The sequence below is a fragment of the Physcomitrium patens genome, chromosome 4 (genome assembly GCF_059467195.1).
Source record: "Physcomitrium patens ecotype Gransden chromosome 4, ASM5946719v1, whole genome shotgun sequence".
Taxonomy (NCBI): Eukaryota; Viridiplantae; Streptophyta; class Bryopsida; order Funariales; family Funariaceae; genus Physcomitrium; species Physcomitrium patens.
This window is the reverse complement of record NC_143413.1, coordinates 11,104,213-11,128,549: the sequence shown is the minus strand read 5'-3', so window position 1 is coordinate 11,128,549 and position 24,337 is coordinate 11,104,213. Positions and strand designations below refer to the sequence as shown.

The following is a 24,337-nucleotide window of genomic DNA, read 5'->3' as shown; positions in this document are numbered from 1 at the left end:
ATAAAAAAATATTAGCATTCTAAAAAGAATAAAAAATCTAATAAAATTACTTTACGTTTTATTGATAATTTTTTATAATGAAATTTAAAGTTCTATTAATAAAATAATTTATTAATTTGAAAGACTATTATAAAGAATTGGAATAAAATACATAGGGATAGTAATTTTAATTATTAAATTTTTATTTTTTTATTTTATTTACTTAAATAATTTGCATTTAAATTTTTTTTTTCTCCATTAACACACAATTATTGTGATAACCAATTCTAAACAAACATATGCTTTGGTTTCTACTTAGAAGAAATCACTCTTTGTATTGAATGTTACATGATGTTGAAATAAATATTATATAGATATTATCTTCTTATTTATTTTTTTATAATTAGATATGTATAGAAATTCAACTATGACACAAATGTCAAAATTGCACTACTTACAAAAATTGATACATATGACTATTTTACATTTAAATATGTAATATTAATAGTTATGCCATCTTTTCTTACATAGATTATATTTAAAATAAGGTAATGAAATTAAATTATCAATAAAGTCATACTATCAATTAAGTCTTTTATTGCCCTTGCTTGCTTGAAAGATGATGCATAGCACTTATTGAATAATTATTCTTAGATCTTATATTTTTGTACTTCTAAATTTTTGTACTAATATTATAATTTCATTTGTAATGACAACAATTTTCTTGTTATATAACTATGGCATAGACAAAGTGCAACTTCTTGAAAGTATTTTAATTTTTTTAATAGTAGTGGCTTTTTATAAATCTCAGTACCAAATCTATCCAATTCATGAAGCAATTCTATTTAGTTAGGTGATTCCAATCTCATTTGTTTTATAGATTTGTGGTCTTTTAATTCCTACCACTTAGTTAAAATGTTGTATGAAAAATAGAATTTTTTTAATGCTTTTTTTGTTATTGGCCTTCTAGTTCTTCTTGAATCTTTAAAAAAAATATATATAAGAATAGATTGTTTATTTTGTTATAGTTCTACATTGTTGATTAGTGGCTTAAGTCTTAGACCTATTATAGTGATAAAATTTTAAAAAAACATTGATTGGTATTTAGTATGATTATAATTTTTAAAAGAACTTGATTTCTTTAGATGCATCAAACTTGATAGGATTAGAAATCTATATAGGATTGATAGGATTAGAAATCTATATAGGATTGATTAGAATAGAAATCTATATAAATTTGTAGGATATATTATCACAGATGTAATTATTGTTGTATCTAATTGAAAATCATACTTAGTTGATATGACTTAATTATAGCATGCACAATCAAATTATATAAGTAATCAAGAACTTATAGAACTATACAAGTGCCAAAATCTAAACAAAATACATTCTTTCAAGGTAATTTTTTGTGAATATTTAGAAAACATTGCAAGAACAACTTCAAAATTATTGTCTATTGATTTAAAGGTATTTTAGACTAAATATGTTAAAATTTTTAGAAGCTTACATAATTTGCTTTAAAAGTTTGAATACTATATTTTATTTATTTTATAAATGACTACTAATATAAAGTGCGGATATGTATGTTGAAATATATTTTTTATTTTTATTTTTAAAGAATGGAACATAATGATAGATTTGATATAAAAAATAGAGAATAGAGTTTTTTTTTTTTTTTTTTTTTTTTTTCTTGTTAAAGCTATCAATGATGCTAATATTGTGGTAAGTCTTTTTCTATCTTTTTATGAAAAAAATGTGAATGGGCATAGAATAAGGAATCTAAATACAAGTTAGATTAGTTTGAGTAAAGATGTAAAATTTGATGAAACTTCTATGTTGAAAGACATTGATGAATATAAAGAAAAGGATAATCAAATCACGTTTGATATTTTAAGAGTAGAGTTTGATTTTTAAAATTTTATATAGCTTTTAAAAAAACTTTAGATCTTACTAATTTTGAAACAATCAATAATAAAAATAAACCAAGTTTATAATTTCACATGTTATTAGGTAAAAGTAAAACAATTCCAAGTTGTTAATTGGCAATTCTTCTAATTTTATGTCTTTTTGACAAAATCTTGGAGCATATTTGAAGATTGGTTCTCTTGTTAGCTCCATGTACTACATGAGTATTTTATCCATTGTTGTAGATAATTGACAAAAAGCTATAATCAAGACACAATCAACAAAGAGTACTAACAAATATATATATATATATATATATATAATTTTTTGTATGATCAACTTATTAAGATTTCTTGTTTGGTGGATTTTGTAATGTTAACAGCCTGCTTTGATTGAGGGAGTGTTGTGCGAAGCAGAGATGGCTCGGTGACTCTATATCTTTGATGCCCGAAGCAGCAGTATGAATGTGTTGAATTGTTTTTGAGGGGTTTGATCATTTTGAGCCAGCTGCAGTTGAGTGATTGATGTGATTGAATTTTATGTGCGCCACGGAATTGAATGTTCAGGCATTAGAATGTGTGAAATTCCTCTTGAGATTCATGTCATTGGACAGAACAACTGTCGTCCAGACTTTTCTCTTTCGTGTTGATGGGCTGTCGGTTCGCACTCCTCGATGATATGGATCTAGCGAAGGAGACGCTTTTTTGGTGTTTCAGTAGCAAAGTGCATCATCAGGTAGCTCCACAATGAGCTTTTAACTCACAGAAGGGCGCCACCTGCGGTGCCTTGTGAGCTTAAACTAACGCAGGGCACTTTTATTCCTCTACAGTGGATTCCTTGTAATTTTTCTAATTTTTTAATTGCAACAATTCTACTAGACGATCCACATCTATACAATGGTCGACTCGAATGTTTCAAAAAACATGTTGTCGAAGACCAATCTTATCATTAGCATGCCTTTGCATATCTTAAAAATAAGCTGATTTTGGCGTGTAACCGAACAGATGCAATATTTCAGTCAAATTACAAACTTAAGACCGAACCAGTGTTTCTTCTCAAGTCCATTTGCGGATTTGGTGCAACTCTTGAATGCCGCTCCTTTTGATGTCGGTGCAGGTCTTAGTGTACGTTGCAATGTTTATGACTTTGAACCTAACATCTTCTTTGGTTTTTGTCGATGGCTTTGAGCCAGAGAAATCTCCAATCTTTGATAGAATATTGGAGTTGAGGATCGTTATCTGATGCCCTCTCTGATTTAAGCTCTCAGCAGCGCTAACTTTTTCGGAGTGATAATTTGAAAACACAGTTCAAGTCGATGAAAGAGACATGATTTGTGTTGTCTGTGTCTGCCGTTTTGGGTTCTGTCCATTTACGCGAAGCCGACATCCTTAAAGTTTTAGGCACATTAATGCGTCTAATTCCAATAGTCTGAAAGTCTATCCTAAAGATGGCGATCTATGAATCTTCGTCACTGATATATATATATATATATATATATATATATATTCACAGCCTGTATCAGCAAGTGGTTAAAAGAAGCAACTGAGAGAGTTTTAAGCTTTCGAATTAATTAACGCAGTTACATGTGCCAATGATCTTGTTCAGTTTACAGCTCCTTCTATTAAGGGCTGTCTCTATTCATTAGTTGGCGAACCTCCTGTCTGTGTGTAGGATCAGACTGTGAGACCTTCTAATCCTCTGTATTTCATCTTGTAACTTTACTCAAGTATTGACTGATTGGCAAAAGAGATGTTGCTCAATGATAGAACTGTGTAGCTGTTCAATGATACAACATGCGAAAGCCGTGATCTGCGCATGTGACCGCAAGCTTCTAAGCAGTGACTTTTAGTCGGAGTTCAATTCTTGAGGAAACTTTTGCTATGGAACTTAAACCTAATCGTGTAACGACTTCATCGGTCTGATGCAGCAAATCTGACTTTAGGAGCAGAATATGTCTATGCGAGGTTGGCATTGTTGGTTGTAGGAAGATGCTAGCATTACAAGGAGAGTGGCATCTCTGAGTCTCGTTTGGCTTGGAAGTGTGGAAGTTGGCTTTCGATTTCAAGTTGGAATGTTATAAAGTGCCGACAGAGCCTCCCATCTCAGTACTTGAAATTCTCCTGTGCCGCGGAAGTAAATTCTTCTAGGATAATTTTCAGAAGGGGAGGCTCTAACTCGTAAGTCGACAACGAGGATGCAGTTGCAAGATGCAATCAGAGGAAGCGATTGATGAAGCAAATCGTGGCGCTTCGGCATAACTTCGCAGCTTCACATGCTCAATTCGTTTCTTCTCTGAAAGGAGTTAGCTTCCCGACAATTTGCAGAGAGGAGATAAAGGATGCAGGGGCTAACATGATGTGTCCTCTGGAAACACCGACGACTTCGAGCACATCTGTCCTATCATTAGGTCTTCCTCCATCGTTACCAGCGTGGTCCTTTTATATGGTTTTTCTTCTGGATTTTCAACACCTGGATTCTCCTCACACCGCTACAAAGGAATCCTTCAGCAACACAATCACCCAACTCAAGAGCCGCTTGTTCTCCGAAGAGTTTCAGCATGGATTTCTAGCCGCCTCCACCTCCTTTTATTGAGAATGAGAACAGAATGGAACATACTCCTCTCTCCATACCAACCAAGATATACAAGTTTGAAGGCTATTCAAGCTCTTGCATACCAGGATCGCCCAAATTGGAGGACATCGCCCCTCCGCCTTTGATTCAACCCATTCAACTTGGTGATGATAGGAGTTACTCCTGTGAAACTCCTTCTCTATCACATGCTGCTAAAGAAAACAACTCTCCTCCATCCGTCGCGAGTCGAATTAGTTAGCATGATTCGTTTTAGACCCACTTCGATCTTTCTCCTCATCATTCAGTCACACAGAACACAAAAAGAATTCTGAATCGGAAGCAAGGCAATGTCACGAGATGGGGGAACAAAGTAGACAGAAGTTTCAGTGGGGACAGATCCCGGAGGTGGACAATAGTAGGAAGGATGAGATTTAGCAGAGGAGATTTGTTGAGGAGCAAAGGAAGGCCCCCGAAGTGGAGGAGATGAGGTTCTTGGGCCCGAGAGCAGGGGACCCCAAGAGATAGAGTAAAGTAGATCTGAGGGGCTCCTTCCTAGACTTCCTCGATAGAATTCCTCATGTGGGTAGTCACCCCTTGAAGGATTTAAACCAGCGTTGGGGACCAATCTAGACTTGGATCAGGACTTCACATAAGAGAAAAGTCGCTACAGTCGAAATTCTTAGATGATCTCTCCACAACTCAACGTTTCCTGCACGAAGCTTTTGCGTCTTTTAGTTTCTAGTTAAGGTACCTTTTGATCAAGTTATGTTACAGGATAATGAGTACAATCTGAGTTGAGCTGGGGGTTTGGAACTGAAGTTGACCTTCTATTTGATTCCTTTGCGTTCTATGACTAATGGTTTACAGGACTCGAATGTAGTGAGAGGTGTTCAGAATATCAAGAACTCCAAACCCGAACCTTAGACGCTTCCAAAATCTTTGACGGAGGTTCAGGACCAAATATCAACAACTCCAAAATCAGCGAAGGCAGTGAAGGCGCCTGTGTCAAGAAATCCTTCGAAACTTGAACAAAGTGAGAATACAGTGGTGAATACCGAAAATGATTTGGCTGTTATCAAGATGGAGAATAGCGATAGGGACCTGCTCGATGTTCTGAAGGAGGTTGATGATTATCTCTTGAAAGCTGCCGAAAGAGGAGAGAGTATTCCTCGCATTCTTGAAACGAAGAAAAGACACTATCATTCAAGTTTTTCAGATAGTTCGAAAGGCACTTCCACACAAACGAAACTTGGGTTACTAGTTTTTATTTTCCAAGTCAACGGTAGTTAGGTTTTTTGTGTACGTTGATTGTTTTTGGTCTAGTCACTTGTGTTCGTACTTTATGACTGAAGTGGTGGATGAATCTGCAAGGACGAATTTGTCGAAGCTATCTGGAAAATTCGGTTTATCTGGTGGCACACTCTCTCGGACCAGTAGTGACACAATTGTTCTTAGTGACGATTCCGCGAACATCATGAGCATCCGAAGTATGAGCGACATGAGAAGCGCAAGGTGGTCTATAAAGAGTGGACTAAATGGAAGCCATTCAGTTTTGGAGTTTCAGATATTAACAAGTTTTGGAGTTTGCTGGAAGGGTGGGTAGAGTGTTCACCATGCAACGCGTAGTCTTCAGTTTCGAAACGCTAGGTTGAAGAAGAGTGTTTCTGGATACGTTTGTCATCTGTAGCATGTGCATATTGGTGCTGACTTGAACGATGGTTTTCAAAGTATCGTGAAGGTGTTCGTTGTTCCCCCAGCGTACATACTGCAGGATGGGAACTATGTGGAGGGGTGTCTTTGTGCCATCAAGCTCAGTTCAAAGCAGGTTAAGCTATTACAAGGCTCGATAAATCTGCTGCCTGTAAACCAACTACAAGCTTTAATCCCCAGTCAACAGCACAACTCGAACTAGCTCTTAATAGTCGGGCTTTGATTTTTGTTGATAATAATTCCGCCATTTGTTGCATGTGGAACATGGGTTGGTTCTTTATCTGATACTCATGTAGCAATAAGTAGCAATAAGGAAGTGTTATGTATTGCTTTATGGCTGCACTTGATAGTGTTGCTGATCTTGATTAAGAAATTCCGCTGTAGGTGGTCGGAAGGTCTGTACCGATTCGTTGAGTCACAAAGAGATTACATGGAGGATCTAACTGCGTGGCTGCATCTAAGTCTCATGAAATTTGAGATTGAGGAGGACAAGAGTGGATCGAGATCGCCTGTAAGGTCTCCTAGGTCTCCCTTATGAAATGTGGAGGCAAGTGCTGCTTAAGGGCTCTGCCATCGATGGCAAGACGCGTCCGATCAGCTTGCTGATAGAGTACTGCTGGAAGGCATAGGGTCATTTTCAGCGATGGAGCGGGGGATGATGAAGTTGCAGTAGGAGGAGCTCAGGGTTGAAAGACAAGTTGGGATTTACAACTTGGAATTGGAGGAAAGGGAGAACGCTCTAATTAGTGCTAGTATGCGAGATCCAAGCTCCATACCACCTCCAGTGCCACAAACATCGTCCGCCAGTGACATGGATAATGACGGTTCTGGTAATCAGGCCAGTAGGTTTCCTGATCGCTGGTTTGATATTGTGTCTGGGGAAAGTCTCCCACAGCGGACTGAAGTTGCTGAGAAGCGGCTCAGAATTGGAACTCACGAATCTTAAACTTGAAAATGAGCTTGCAGCAGAAAAGGAAGCATACACATGCACTCGAGCTCATACTATTGACAGTCTGCAAGGTGGTTTGCCGCAGCTTTTACAAGCTGTCATTGCCTTGAGTGATGTCGAGGATGAAGTATACGACAGACTGATCTCAACACTGCAAATGCTGCATTTACAAGTGATTTACCCCCCACCGTCTTGCTGGTTAGGTTTTTATTACTTGTTGGTTACTAAATGAGAGTACATTATGTTCATAGAACACTAAGCCATATTGATTGCAATTGGTTTTTACTTGATTATTATTTGTCTATGTAATAGAAAAAGAAAAAGAAAATGATGGTAAAGAAGATAAAAAAAAATAATAAACTAATATAAAATTTGATAAAAAAATGAATTTATATTAAAAAATGGTCTGCAAATACATGATTAGAATATAATTTCAAAATAAATGATTAGTAGGAGATATAAAACTATTTTTTAGTTTGATTGAAATGATAATAGGTTAAAACAAAGAGTATGTCAAATGGATCATAGTAGAGATTATTTGTTGTTGCAAAGAAAAGAATCTACTTTTATCATCTTGGTTATAGTGAAAGATCATCTATTTCAAGTCATTTGTTCAAAAAGAAAAGAAAAGAAAAGAAAACAATGTATTACAATATGTACTAAAAAAATACTATAATTATCTTATATTTATTAATCACATTATTTTCGATTAAATTTTATAGCTAAATAAAAATAAATTATAAAATTATAACTTATTTAAATTTATCTTTATCTAAAAATTTATCTTTGTTAAAAATGATATTTATATATCATAATTGTATAAGCAAGGACTACTTTAGTAATGTCATAGAAAAATCCCACCTTATATTTTAAATATTATAATAATAATATGCTACAAATTAATTCTTAGTATAAAAAAAATATATTTTATATATCATTATAATGTATTATAAATAGTCTTTTTAATATAGAAAATATCTAATCCACCTAATTTGGCTTAGATTAAGCATTTGGCATGTTTAAGATTAGGTAGATTATGCATCAACTCAATAAATGCCTTCTTGAAGACCATTTTAAAGGATGTAAAAATATTAATGGATAAAATAAGATATAATGATTAAGGCCCAATATTATAGGCACATTCTATTTATTTTACTGATTTGGATATCATTGACAATATCTTATAGAATAAAATTGATCATGGATTTATAAAAATCATCTTTTTTATATTTTAAAATTAGGGAGTTTCATTCAACTATTGCTATGTTTGAGAAGATTGCTACTAAGCTACCAACAAATTTGACCAATTTAGAATACTTATCTTTTAAGCTTGGTAATGTCCAAGCAAGATTAAAAGGAGTGTTATTTTTATACCTATCTACATACTTCTTTAATATAATATTGATTGCATATTCAAATAATAGCTGCTTAGACTACATGCAAATCAAATTAATCTTCTCATTGATCCATTGAAAGAATGCCTTCAAGCGTTTTATTTGCGTAATTATTAATGCGGATAAGTCTTGACTTATCAATAAGATTAATTTGTGTGGCAAATCAAGTTTGTTGCTTGTACCATTCTTGAAATCATGCATTGCAATAATTTCTCCAAGACCTTCTATAATGTATAGCATCATGTTTGCTACTACATTAACAAGTTATTTTTTAATAATATTATTAAGCTTATACAACTCTTATATACAAAAGAGGTGGATATTTTCAAGCATGACAATGTTTTTGGTGGCAAGCACCCAAAGATTATCTAAGACAATATACACCACTTCATTATCATTATTATATTGAGCAATGAAATCAAAGATCTCAATTAAATTCTATGTGATTAATTAGATACAAAGCTATATATTCTTTGATTCTTACTTGTTCAACAATGTTATCTTTTCTTGTAAATGCATAATAATGGTCTTGATTTCTTCAATAATACAACATATGATTTGGTTTAAAATCCACCAAAATATTGTAGATTTTTTGTGTCTTGTGTTGTTATTTTCTTGTAGTTATTAAAATGACTTATGATTTTAATGCAACAATTTGACAAGAAGAAACTAACATCATACATGCATAGCTAGTGAACTTTAAAAATAATTAGACATATAACTCTTATTGCTGCAATCATGTTTTGGTGTTGATGTAAGTGATCAATGATTCCATTAAAATCACTTTAAATTTTTTTCTTGTCCAACTCTTCATGCATCAATTGCATCATAATATTGAGTTGATGCAATATGCACCACATGCAAAAAATATCCACTATATTACTTTGTTTCAAATAAGTCAATATACCTCGCAAATATCTAATTATGTTTTGAGCACCATCAAACGTACATGCAATCATTGATGTTTTCTAGGATGGCACAATCACATTCAATAGTTTGATGATTAGATTATATTGAATTATGTCTATACGACTGTCTTAAATAGGAATAACCATGATTTACAAATTATACAATACTTTTTTCCAAATTAATCAACAACAAAGATTAAGGTATGACGTTCCTTGACAAGTCAATGTATCTAGTGCCATTATAAATGCCCAAATCTAATAAAAAATAGTTGCTAATTATTTGTAGATTGTTGGCATAAGCCATTTGTTCATATTATTGCATCTTCAATTTTAAAAGAAGATTGTTGAAGATAAGAAGTCAAAGAAGATATATAAGTAAAAAAAAATGAATCAAAGAGAGATGACAAACTAAAAATATAAAAATAAATATATTTAATAAGAAACTAGAATGACTATTACTAAAGGCTAGAAAATTAAAGATTCTTGAAACTAGACTAGAAGCAAAAAAGGAGTTGAGAAGAATAAATAAGGATTCACTCTTGCTTCTACATATACTATTTATTTAAGAACTACATGGCAACATTCTATATAACCTCTAATATGTGTCTAATTTGCAAGACACATGTCTTAACTTGTAAGACAAGTTTCCTATGTATGTACCATATTATTAACTTATATTACAAGCTAGTAATATGTGTGACATGTTGCTAACTTGCTAGCTAAGTTTTTAACCTATCAATCATATATAGACATGTATAAAGATGAAATTGCATCTATGAAGCTTCTAAGAAGCTTTTCCATAAGATATTATCAACTTAATCTACTTTTACTTACTTCTACTTATTCATATTATTTGAATAATTGTAGGTATGTCTATAATATTATTCTCCCTTCTAGGGATAAGTTCCATGAAGAGTGGTGATCACATATTGAAGAAGTCTAAGATATGACAAATTGTATTTTTTACATACTTTGATCATTATTTCTTTTGAAGGTAGTTGATAGGTCTTTTCACCCACCAATAATATTCCATTCTAAGAGAGGAAGACCACCTTGTTATTTAATCATTATGAAAACCTTTATAATTTCTTTCAAAAAAATATTTGTAACACCATCAAGAGTCATTCTTACATCTTAGAAAATCACCAAACATTGAGAGTCTCTTTTAAGGCCGTGATATTAAATAGGTTGTATCTTCCCATCTATTTGAAGAAGGACATGCCATCTTTGAAGGTCTTTATCTTCACTATGTCATCTTAAAGGCTCTTATAATTATAATGACTTGTTTAATAAATAAGCAAATGATGGATCATGAATTGAATCTACTAGCTGTTAGTTTTTTATCTACTTAGTGCTACAAATATACAATAATTATAAACAAAGATAAAAGGTTGACTAAATTTTTTTCTAAATTGTAATTTTTTTTAAAGAAAAGATTTACTATCCTTCATCTTAGTTTTGATGGATGTCATTATCAACAACAAGCCTCAATCTTTTTCGTTTCATTTCCAAGATTCTTGGTTGGTTTCTATATACATTTTTTAATATCATATTTGTTATAATAAATAAGATACTCTAACCTATTTTGGTGTTGCCTTGAATCTAAGACTTCTTTGATCTCAAATTCTTTATTATTTTCTACTTCAATAGGATGAAATACTTCTTTTGTCTTCTTTGTATATTAATTATTTTATATGGCTCAAAAAAAGATATATAAAATATTAGATGAATCTTCATTGATTCCAATAGGTGTAATTAATAAGAAATTAGATTGATTCATTTACAAATAAGAAAAGATCCAAGCCTATAATAATCCAACTTGTTACAAGAATAAACAATCTTAATATTGCAAAGAAGTAATCATACCTTATTACTCACCTTGAATTGTGGTTGTTTGTTGTGATAGACATTTGAATTGATCTTTTGTCATTCTTGAGCTTCTTTGAATTTCACCTTTATTACAATATGTAACTTTGTCAAATCTTATCTTGTAAGATTATCAATTTTTTTAAAAATAAAAGTGTTAAGTTATTAATAATAACTATGATTAGAAAAAAAAATATTTATTCAACAAAAGAATGTATCAAATTATTATATGCAAACTCTACTAATGGCAAAAGAATTGCTCAATCATCTTAATGATAGTTGATAGTATATCTCAAATACTACTTTAGAACTTAATTCAATTGTTCTATTTATCTATAAGTTTAAAGATGAAAGGTCAATGCCATAGATATATATATATATATATATATATATATATATATATATATATATTTATTTTAATATTTACTAATACCATTAAATAGAAGTAAGTTAAAATAGATTTATTTCATAATATTTTCTAGAGAAGGTTCTTAGAAGCTTTATAGATGCTATTTTGACTTTACATGTGTTTGTAGTTGATTAATAGATTAAAAACTTACTCAATTCATTAACTACATATTGATAGCTTACAAAATAAGCTAATTATGTGATATATATATATATATATATATATATATATATATATAAAAACTTATCTTATAAGTTAAGATATATGTCTTACAAAGTCAACACGTTTTGGAGGTACTATAAGACATCACCACATAGCTCTTAATTAAGAATATTTATGGATGCAAGAGTGAAGCTTTATATATTCTTGTCAATGCCTTTCTAATCTTTAGTCCTATTTTAAGACTTTCTAATCTTCTTGTCTTTGCCAATAGTCATTCTAGTTTAATACCATATCATCTTTGAGTGACTTTTTAGTTCTTTTGAGTGACACAAGAGTGTATTAAGAATTTCTTTCTTTATGATTTATGACCTTGTTAATTTGATAAGAATACTGATTTATTATTTTTATCTTATTTTAAAAGTGAGTGGATTATCCCACTTCTATTGTTGTATTTTGAAGATTGTAAATTATCCACCTTTAAATAAATAATCTTATTTTGTAACATTGATTTTTTTCTTAAAGAGAGTGGATTATTTTTCTTTATAAAAATTTTCAATTAATATTAGAAGTTGTAGATTACTTTCTTCTATTTAATTTTTTGGATTTGTTTGAATTTTTTATGGAATGAAAGATTGTTGATGCTATTGTCAATAGAAGTGAGAATAGATTTGTAACTATTGCAAATCTTCATGAACTTTTTAATATTTTAAGAATAGAATTCTTATATATTTTCAATGAAAATCATGGAGTACTATTCTTTTGTCTATGGAAGAAGTTTAGAGTCTATGTTAAAAAATTGTGTAGTTGAAGGGAGTAAGTAGATCTACCTCACAACCAAATTTCAAAAATTTTGCTTCTACAAGTATGGTAGAGACAAGAATTAGTATGCCTCAGAATTTTGATGGAACAAGATCAAAATTTTGAGGGATTTTGCAACAAGTCAAGTTCTATCTAAGATTACATCCCTTTCGATATCTTAATGGATTTATTCAAGTTAGATTCATAAATATACTTTTATTAGGAAGTCCTTTCTTTTGTTTTACATCTTTAATAAAAAAAGATTTGTGACTCCTTTATAATTTGAATTCATTCTTAGAAGTGTTTATGGCTACATATAAAAAAAAATTAATCAAGAAATAGTAGTACAGATTAAGCTTTTATCTTTATAATAAAAATCATAATTTGCCACCATATATGTTGCTGAATTTCAAAACCTTGTTTGAAACATGGACTGGAATGACAAAGTCCTTATCAATCAATTTCAATATGAATTGAAGGATAATGTTAAAGATTTATTATTGACAATGCCAAAAGTAGAAACTTTAAAAGAATTTATTACTTAAGCCATTATATGTAATAATCAATTATTTAAAAGACATCAAGAACAAAGATTTGACTATATAGGAATAAGTCAAATAATGATGCCATTTCCCAAGTTTTTAGAAACTTATTCATTAAAGCCAAAATGAATGCAAATTGATACAATATGTTTTAAATCCCTCATAGACCAGAAAAAGAATTGACAATGTCAAGGGGGCTTATACTTATATTTTAGAGAAACTAAATATATTGCTCAATATTGTCCAAAGAAATATTACAATTACAATGAGAGAATGGTTGCCAAAGAAGACAATGTGTTGGAAAACTAGTTTTTTCAGCTATAATAGGGACCATGCGGCTAGAATCTTGTATAACTCCTAATAAAGGTCTTATTCTCTCTTCAAATCCCTTACCTTGTTTTACAATAGAAGTTTATTTAAAACCAAAAAGCCACAAAGCTTTGTTAAATTTAAGAGCCTCAACTTGTTTTATAGATGAAGATTTTGTCAATAACAAGAGATATCATTAGTCAAAAAAACTAAATCAATACATGTAGAAGTCATAGATGATCATTTGCTATATTTTAGAAATATAACGTATGAGGCTATTTCTTTAGATGTAGCAATTAAAGATCATAATAGTATAGTAATATTTAATGTAATAAGATCTCCATTCAATTCAATTATTTTAGAATTATCTTAATTAAAAAAGTATAATTATCAACTAAATTGGATTTCTTATAAACTTAATTTTTTTAGTAATTTAATCCAAAATTTTGTTAGTGAAGTAAAAATACATAAATCTAACACATCCAAATTCTTACTAATCGATGCAAAAACTTTCATGCATGCTGCAAAAGAAGGGTCATCTTTTGATATATATACCACACCTATTTTTTATAGTGAAAAGATATCAAATGGTATTTTTAGTCAATATTAAGATTTTTAGGATATTTTTGAAAAGAAGAATGTAAATATTCTTTGAAAGAATTATTCTTATGATTGTTCTATTGATCTTCAAAAAAGAAGTCAACCACCATTTGTACTAATCTATAGCCTATCACAAAATGAGTTGGCTAAACTCAAAAAATATATTAATCAAAACTTGGGTAAGAATTTCATATGCCATTCTATACTTTTAGTCAGGGCTCTTATTTTGTTTGTGAAAAAAAATGGATCTTTATAAATGTGTGAATTATCGAGAGTTTAACAAGATCACCATCAACAATAGGTATCTTCTACCTTTGATTTTAAGACTTCTTGATCAACTTAATCAAGCAAAGATCTATATAAAAATAGATCTATGAAGAGTATATAACTTGGTATGCATTAAAGAAAGAGATGAATGAAAATTTTCATTTCAAACTAGGTATGGGCATTTTGAATATAATGTCATGCCTTTTGGACTCATAAATGTATATGTTGCTTTTCAACATCTAATGAATGATATCTTTCATAAGTTTCTTGATGATTTTATCATTTGTTATTTAGATGATATCTTAATGTATTCTAAAAATATAAAAGAATATGAAATTTATATTTTTTATATGTTACAGAAATTTAGAGTTATAGGATTATATGCTAAGTTAGAAAAGTATATATTCCATACTATTTAAGTTGACTTTCTAATATACATCATTTCTAACAAAGGACTAATAATGGATTTGAAGAAGGTCAAAACTATCATGGATTAAAAGATTTTAAAAATATTAAGAGATATAGAATGCTTTTTGGCTTTGCCAATTATTATCAAAGAATTTTTCTCAAATTGTAGTTCTATTTATACATTTGATTTATAAAGACTAACTTAAGTGGAGTAAAGAAGCTAAAGCATCATTTGATGCTTTAAAAAAAGAATTTACTTTTGCCTCAATCTTATATTGTATTAACTTCTCTAAGGCATTTTTTATAGAAACAAATGCATCAAAATTTGCCTTGAAGGCAGTATTGTCACAAATAGAAGCAAATAACAAATTCCATATAGTAGCTTTCTATTCTAGAATTTCTTTAGTAATTATGATTAATCATGAGATTTATAACATAGAGCTCCTTACAATTATAGATTCATTTCAAGAATGGCATTATTATCTAGAAGGTACCTTGAATTTTGTTATAATATATATAGATTACAAGAACCTTGAGTACTTCATATTGACACATATTTTGAAACATCACCAAGCTTGTTGGAGTATGTCTTTATCAAGATTTGATTTCAAAATTATTTATCAACTTGAAAAACAACAAGGTTTGTTAGATGCTCTTTGTAAACACTCTTTTCTTGTATCTAAAGAAAAAAATGAATCTTTTGATCAATAAAGAATGATTGTCCTAAAGTTGAAGTATTTTTACTTTCAAGCAATAAAATCAACATTGGCTATTGATTCAATATTTGTCAAGCAAATTCAATTAAGTATGTCCTTTGATCATCTTGTATATGATATCAAGAATAATTCCTCTAAATTTCATGATACTTCTAAATTTGACTTCAAAAATAATCTAATTTATTTTAAAAGATGATTATACATTTTAGAAAGTAAGTCTTAATTATGTATTCTTCAAGCTTGTCATGACTTTCTAGTAGCTAGACACTTTAGATACAATAAGACTTTGAAATTAACATTGAGAAATTTTTGGTGGCTTCAATTGTGGAAGGCAGTCAAAGACTTTGTACAATCATGTAATATTTGTTCAAGATCCAAAATTCCTTGCCATTGATCTTACGGATTCCTTCAATCATTATCTATTTTAGAACAACCATGGACTTTTATTTCTATGGATTTTATGATAGATCTTTTAATCTCAAGTTCATATGATTTTATATTCGTGATAATAGATTTTTTTTATCAAAATGGCATATTTTTTATTATATACATAATCTATCAAAGGTGAAGAAATGGCTAAGTTTTTTTTTTTCACAATATCTATTCCTATCATGAATTATCGAAGGCTATTATAACAAATAAGAAGACTCAATTTATATCAAAATTTTGAAGAATCTTTTTTAAGATTCTAAAAGTGGATATAAAGCTCTCTTCAGCTTTTTATCTTCAAATTGATAGACAAATAGAATGGATGAATAAAATTTTGAAGTAGTATTTAAGGTGTACCATTAATTATTATCAAGATAATTGGACAACTCTTTTTCCATTGATAAAATTTGTGTACAATAATTTAGTACACTTTTCTATTCAAAAAATATATTTTTTTTATCAATGATAGTTATCATCCATAATTTGATATTTTTGACTTTTGAAAAATTGATAATTTTACTGCAAAAGATTTAGAAAATTATTTATTAAAATTACATGCAATAATAAAGGCACAATTAAAGGAAGCTCAAGAATGACAAAAGATCAATGTGGATGCCTATTACAAGGAACAACTACAATTCAATGTAAGTGACAAGATATGATTACTTCGTCATAATATCAAGACTACTTGTTCTTATGACAAGTTAGATTATCATAGGCTTTAACCTTTTCGTATTTGTAAATAAGTCAATCTTATTGCTTATTGATTACATCTATCAAAGTTTATAAAGATCCACTCCATATTTCATGTGTCTCTTCTTGAGCCATATAACACACTGAATATCTCGAGAAGAAGACAAATGCCACCTCTTCCCATAGAAGTAGATAATAATCAAGAGATATGAATTTCTAAAATTTGAGAAGAAGAAATCCTTTGAAGGAAAAAATATATTTTGTGGGATTTTGCTACAATTTGGACATTTTATATAAAGTAAAGAGGTTTTGAGAGCCAAGACTTTGTATATACGTTAAAAGTGGAATAAATCACTTATTAGAGCTTAACTAATAAGTTAAAGCTAAACTCTCTATAGCTAGATATCTCATGTATTCCTAGATTGTAAATCATACCACATAACAATGAATATAATATTAATGAATGCACATACAAGCCAACAAAGAATCTTGCAAATACACCAAAGAGAATTGAGCCTTTTCATTAATGATATCCATCAAAATCAAGATAAAGAATAAAAAATCTTCACTATAAAAGAAATAAGATTCAAGAAAGATAGCATTCTACCTTCTATCCTTATTTATAACTTCTATGTATTTGTGATGTTAAGGAGATGAAGAACCAACAACTAATAGATTCAACTCAAGAGCTTTGATTTGCTGACTTATTAGATGAGACATTATGATTGTGACAACCTTGAAGATGATATAGTTTAGATTAAGATCCTCAAAAATGACATGTCTTGCATCAAATAGATGGAAAAATGTAATATGTTTGGTATCATGACTTTGGAAGAGACTTCCAATGTTTGATGATTTTATTACAGGTAAGAACAATTCCTGATGGTATTCTAAATATTTTATTTGAAAGAAGTTATAAAGGCCTTAACAATGATCAAATTACAAGATGGTCTTTTTATCCTCATATGGAACATTATCAATAGCTAAGAGGACCTATCAACTATCTTAAAAGAAAACAATGATCAAAATATGTGGCAAACATAATTTGTTGTATCTTGGATTTTCTCAATATATGAAGATCACTCCTCATAGAACTTATCTCTAGAAAAGAAGATAATATCACGGACATATATAGTTACTCTAATATTTATCTATATAATTAAATAAAAGTAAATAAAAATAGATTTATTTCATAATATATTTTAGAGAATCTTCTTAAAAGCTTTTTAGACGTTGCTTTAACTTTATATCCACTTGTAATTGATTGATAGGTTAGAAACTTAGTCAACAAGTTTATTACGTATTGATAGTTTATAAAACAAGCTAACTATGTGGCATACATATAGCAAACTTATCTTGTAAGTTAAGATAAGAGTCTTTTAAAGTTAATATATTTTGAAGGTTCTATAGAATATTGCCACATAGCTCCTAGAGTATATATGGAAGTAAGAATGAAGCCTTCTTCACTCTTGTTAATGCCTTTTTAGTCTTTAATCTTATTTCAAGACTTTCTAGTCTTCTTGTATTTAACAATAGCCATTCTAATTTAATACTATATCATCTTTAAGTGACTTTTTAGTTCTTTTGAGTGACATAAGAGTGTATTAAGGATTTCTTTCTTCAAGATTCATGTCCTTGACAATTAAAGATAATTTTATATCTATCTTCAATATCTTAAAAAGGTTCTCTAAAATCTTGATATAAATTTTATCTTTCTATTTAATATAATATCTTTTGGCAATTCTTGATAGTAATAGATGTTGTCAAGGAAAAGCTTAGTTATTTCTTCAGCTGAAATAGATTTTGCATATAATACAAAATATGCCATTTAGGTGAGATAATCTGTTGTTACAAATATAGAATCATATGAATTTGAATTAGAAAGTTTCGTAATAAAATCCATAGAAACAAAAAACCATGGTTGTATTGATATAGGCAATAGTTGAAAAATTCCATAAAATTGATGACGAGGAATTTTTGACCTTGAATAAATGTCAAATGATTATATAAAGTCTTTCAAAGCCTTCCACATTTGTGACCATAAAAAATCTCTTGATGTTAGCTCCTAAGTCTTATTGTATGCAAAATGTCTTACTAATGGAAATTCATAACAAGCTTGAAGAATACATAAATATGCTTCTTCTTTTGGAACATACAGGCAACCTTCAAAATAAAGTAGGTTATTTTTTAACTTAGATTTAGAAGTATCATAAGATATAGATGAATTATTCTTGACATCATGAATAAGAAAATCAGATGGCATACTTGATTGAATTTGTTTGACAAAGGTTGAATCAATAGTCAATGTTGATTTTATTGCTCAAAGATAAAATTGCTTGCACTTCAAGATGACCATTCTTTATTAAAAAAAAAAGCTATATTTTCTTCTTTTGGTATAATATTAAAATAATTATAAAGTACATGTGAAAAATCTTATTATTTTTTAAATCAATATGTGATCTTAAAATCAAATCTTGATAATAACATGCTTCAATACATATGGCAATGATTCAATACATGCACTAACATAAAGTACTTGAAGTTCTTATGATCCATATATACTAAGATTGAATTGAAATCACCTTTTAGATAGTAAAGCCATTCTTAAAAAAATTATATAGTTGTAAAAAATTTATTTTAGATTTCATAGTTGTTTTCTGATGTTGAATTTTTTTTGGAATAGAAAGCTAGTAGATGGAATTTTTCATCTATTTCTATTTGTAACAATACCACACTTAATGTAAAGTCTAATGTATCTATTTCCATAAAAAATACCTCAAAAAAATTGACACAATATAAGATTTGTGTAATTTTTTTTTTTTAAAGAATCAAACAATGTTTTAGCTTCTTTATTCTATTTAAGTTTGTCTTTATAAGTCAAAAATATAAGTGAAGCTACAACTTGAAAAAAATCTTGATAAAGATCTGACAGTAATTAGTAAAGTTTAAAAAGTAATACACATTTCTTACTATTCTTTGAATCTTTCAATTCATGATAGTTTGGACCTTCTTGGGATCTATCATAAGGCTTTTGTTTGAAATGATATATCTTAAGGAATCAATTTGAATAGTGTGGAATTTACACTTTTTATCTTGGCATTTAATCTTGCATCTCTAAATTTTTGTAATATATAATAAATATGAAGTTCATGTTCTTTTATATTCTTAGAGTAGATTAGAATGTTTTTTAAATATGAGACAATAAAATCATCAAAGAACTTACAAAAAATACCATTTATAAAATATTGAAAAGTGATTGATGCATTTATAAGTTCAAAAGACATGACATTGTATTCAAAACGCGCATATCTAATTCAAAAAGTAGTCTTTCATTCATCTCCTTCTTTAATATAGACTAGATTGTATGCTCTTTGTAGATTTATTTTTTGTATAGATCTTTGCTTAATTGAATTATCAAAAAGTCTTGAAATTAAAAGTAAAAGATATTTATTCTTGATGTTAATATTGTTAAGTCTTTAATAATCTATGCACATCTATAGAGATCTATATTTTTTCTTTATAAATAAGATAGTAGCTCTTGATAGAGATTTTGAATGGCATTTGAAGTTCTGAGCTAAGTTTTTATCAATTTATTTCTTTAATGCAAAAAATCCATCATGTAATAAGTTATAAATTAGTCCAAATGGTTTTTGAGCTTATTCTTAAAGATCAATTAAACAATCATAAGATTGATGCTCTATAAGAATATATATATATTTTTTTTTCAAAAACATCCTAGAAATCTTGATATTGGCTAAAAATACCATTTAACATCTTTTTACTATCAAAAATGGATGTGGCATATATATCAAAAGATGACTCTTTTTTTTCACATGCATAAAAGCTCTTACATTTATTAATAGGAATTTGAATATACAAGACTTAAATATTTCTATTTAATTTTTAAAAATTGAATTAAATCACAAAAAAAATTAAGATTATAATAAATTCAATCTATTTAAGGATTATACTTTTTTAATTATGATAATTCTAAAATAATTAAATTTGAAAGAGATCTTATTACATTACATATTATTATACTATTATAATCTTTAATTGCTATATTGATACGAATAGTCTTATGGATAACATCTCCAAAAGATAACAAACAACTATCTATGACTTCTATGTATATGAGTTTAGCTTTTTTAATTGAATATATTTTTTATTTTTTAACAAAGTCTTTGTCTATATAAAAAAAATTAGACTCTTAAATCTAATAAAGTAAGATTTTGTGATTTTTAGGTCTTAAATATTGATATATTATAAAACAAAGTGAAGGATTTGAAGAAAGAATATAACCTTTATTAGATGTTGAACATGATTTTAGTTACATGATTCCTATTGCAGTTAGAAAAACTTGTTTTTAATACATTCTCTTTTCTAGCAACCACATTCCTCATTTTGTGATTGCATTGTTTCTTTGAATAATGTTAAGCAATATACTTAGCTTCTCCACAATATAGGTACAAACCTTCTTAACAATATCAAATTTTTTTTTCATTAGTGGAATATTTAAAATGTATTGTATCAATTTACATTGATTTTATTCTTGATGAATAAGTTTTTGAAAACATAGGAGCTGCCATTATTACTCAATTTGTTCTTTTCTTGCCAAATCTTTATTCTTATTACCTTTCAGATAAATAATTATTGCGTGCAATTGCTTAAGCATTAAATTATTCCAAAGAATTTACTTTTGGCATTGTCAGCAACAAATCTTTGACATTGTTCTTTAATCTATATTGAAATTGATTATTAAGTACTTTATTATTCCAATCCATATCACAAATAAGGTTTTGGAATTTAACAGCATATATGATAGCTGATAGAGATATTTATTGTAAACATGAAAATTTGGTCTCTACTACTCTTTTTTAATCATTTTTTCTAAATATGGCCATAAATACTTCTAAGAATGAATTCAAATTACAAAAGAACCATGAATTCTTTTCCATCAAAGATACAAATCAAAAGTTTATACTTTTAGATAGAAGTGTATTTATGAATCCAACTTGAGTAAATCCATTAAAGTATTGAAATGTATGCAATCTTAGATAGAACTTGATTTGTTGCAAAAATCCTTGAAATTTTGATCTTATTCCATCAAACTTCTTAGACATACTAATCACTGCCTCTCTTATGCTTCTACAAGCAAGACTTCCTAGATTTGGCTATAAGGTCAATCTACTTGCTTCCTTTAATTGTAGAACTTCTTGGCGTAAACCTTAAACTTCTTTCATATACATACGAATAGTGTTTCTATGGTTGGCATTAATAATGTATGAAATTTCTACTCTAAGAATATAGACAAGCTCATAAGGATTTGCAATAGTCGCAGATCTATTCTTACTTCTATCAAATATAACATCCATGATTTTTCTTTTATTTCAAACAATTTAATAAATCTATAAGTCAAATTAAAGGAAGGTGATCTACAACCTCTAATATCAAATGAGAATTTTTACAAAGAGAGGTAATCCACTATTTTTAAGAAAAAAATAAATTCTTAAAAAATATATATTAATTTGAAATGAATAATCGATAACCTTCAAAATATAACAATAGAATTACCTTAATTCTAAAAAAACAAGGAAGAATAATGATTTAGTATTCTTATCAATGTGTCAAAGACAAGAATTCAAGAAGATACATAAACAATTAAAAAATGAATCAAAAAGAGATGAAAAACTAAAAATATAAAAATAAATATATTTAATAAGAAATTAGAATAGCTATTGCTAAAGGCTAAAAAACTAAAGACTCTTGAAACTAAACTAGAAGCAAAAAAGGAGTTGAGAAGAGTGAAAAAAGGCTTCATTCTTGCCTCTATATATACTATTTACTTAAGAACTATGTGGCAACATTCTATATGACTTCCAATTCATGTCCAATTTGCAAGACACATGTCTTAACTTGTAAGATAAGTTTCTTATAAGTACGCCATATTATTAACTTGTATCACAAGCTATCAATACATGTGATACATGGCTAATTTGTTAACCAAGTTTCTAACCTATCAATCACTTATAGACATGTATAAAGATGAAATTATATCTATGAAGCTTCTAAGAAACTTTTCTATAAGATATTATCAAATTAATCTACTTTTATCTACTTCTACATATTTATATTATCTAAGTAAACATAGGTATGTTCATAATAGAAACTCAATAGACTAAGTTTGGTCTCTTTCTTTGTTTCTTGTATTGTATTTTAAGCTTAAGCTATGCTTATTTCTAGATCCATGAATGAAATTATTAAGAAATATAGAATTGGAAAAGAAACAGCCTCTTAGCATCATAATCCAATGATACATGTTGTGAACAAAGCCAATGCCTTATCTTGTGTGATGCCATCTATATTGTCTATGTGCCATATAATTTTGCCAATGACAATGTCGATTAGCAAGGTTTCAAATGTGAATGTGATGATATTGAAGCAAGTTCCACATAAGAATGTAGCATGTTGACAAATAATACAACCCTCAGAAAAAAATATTTCCTTATTTTTTAGTAAGATCTAGAAATATTCTCCTTATTTGATAGGATCACAATCTTCTAAATGTATATAAAAGTTTTCATAATGGAATAGTGGTTGGAATTGCTTTATAGTCTTAATCAACAAAAGCTTGCTTCTAATCTTTCTATCTTTGCCATGTACAATGCAAAAATGGCAATTGACAACAATGCATGTGAAGACCATCCCATTGACAATATGAAGGCCAAATTCCTTCAAAGGTTTAAATTTGGATTCAAAGATGTAGTATAAGAAGCCACAATATTTTAAAGTATTTTTTGTGTAATTTTAACTCATGTCGATGCGTTAAAGTAAAGTTAGACAATCAAAGTACATAAAGTTAGATAAGTATAGTGAATAAAGTTAGACAAGCAGAGTGAATGTTACTACTCTTGAATATTGGAGTCACATTAGGCATCTTTGTCAAATTAGATTAGGCAAATTAGACATCTAAAAATAAAAATTTCCAACCTTAAGAAGCCTATACATAACTAATCTTCCATTACATGATGTAATTAATTTTATTAACAAAGATTTTAATATAAAAAACAGTCTTAAATTGAACATAGAGAAATAAGTCAATAGATTGATTCTCTAATGGCATAGATAATTTAAAAATACATATTAGAGATAAAACCTTTAACTTCTCTATAAGTAAAAATTAAAAGTGTTATTATACTTATTAAAAAAAAAGATACACATGTATGTATGTATGTATATTGATATTTTTAAAAATAAAATAAAAATTACATATAAATTTACAAAGATCAAAGTAATTGCAGATGAATACAAGACAAAAGTCATTAAACACAATGAAACTTCTTACTATTTTCAACTAGATTAAACATTATTGAAACAACCAGCTCAAATAACTTTCACCTTAAGGAACAAAATATCAATATATCTGAAGTCTTAAAAAAGAAATTATGGGAAAACTGAGTATCACATACACAAATACATATTCCATTTTGTTTTGGGTACATCAATCATTTCAATAACAATTCCTACAAGCACGCAATTCTCCCAGATTGTTCGTAATAGTAGCTGTTTTTCTCTAAAATACATGGTTTTCACAATTTCAAAGCCCAAGCTAACACCATCAACAACTCACATTCCGAAAACCAAGGGGAAGTGGCTCCTGAAATTTACACAAGAACACAAGAAGAGGAGGCGGAGTTAGGTCCTGTTCACACGGAGGGG

At 28.9% G+C, this 24,337-nt stretch overlaps 1 protein-coding gene across 1 annotated transcript; it reads left to right on the top strand.

Moving 5' to 3' along the window:
* The first annotated feature begins 4,815 nt into the window (after positions 1-4,815).
* LOC141045317 (uncharacterized) lies at positions 4,816-7,708 on the top strand. The gene is made up of 6 exons (XM_090250179.1): positions 4,816-4,863; positions 5,383-5,745; positions 6,146-6,249; positions 6,553-6,563; positions 6,732-6,837; positions 6,923-7,708. Exons 1-6 carry the CDS (start codon positions 4,816-4,818, stop codon positions 7,347-7,349), a joined length of 1,059 nt encoding a protein of 352 aa, XP_090106305.1. The 3' UTR covers positions 7,350-7,708.
* The last annotated feature ends 16,629 nt before the right edge of the window (positions 7,709-24,337 follow it).

Bases quoted from the DNA above. Each gene is read 5' to 3' on its own strand.
- LOC141045317 (XM_090250179.1), top strand. From the start codon at position 4,816: ATGGGGGAACAAAGTAGACAGAAGTTTCAGTGGGGACAGATCCCGGAG. The intron at 4,864-5,382 runs GTGGACAATAGT...CCCGAACCTTAG, and splicing joins AGTGGGGACAGATCCCGGAG to ACGCTTCCAAAATCTTTGAC. The intron at 6,838-6,922 runs GTAGGAGGAGCT...ATTAGTGCTAGT, and splicing joins CGGGGGATGATGAAGTTGCA to ATGCGAGATCCAAGCTCCAT.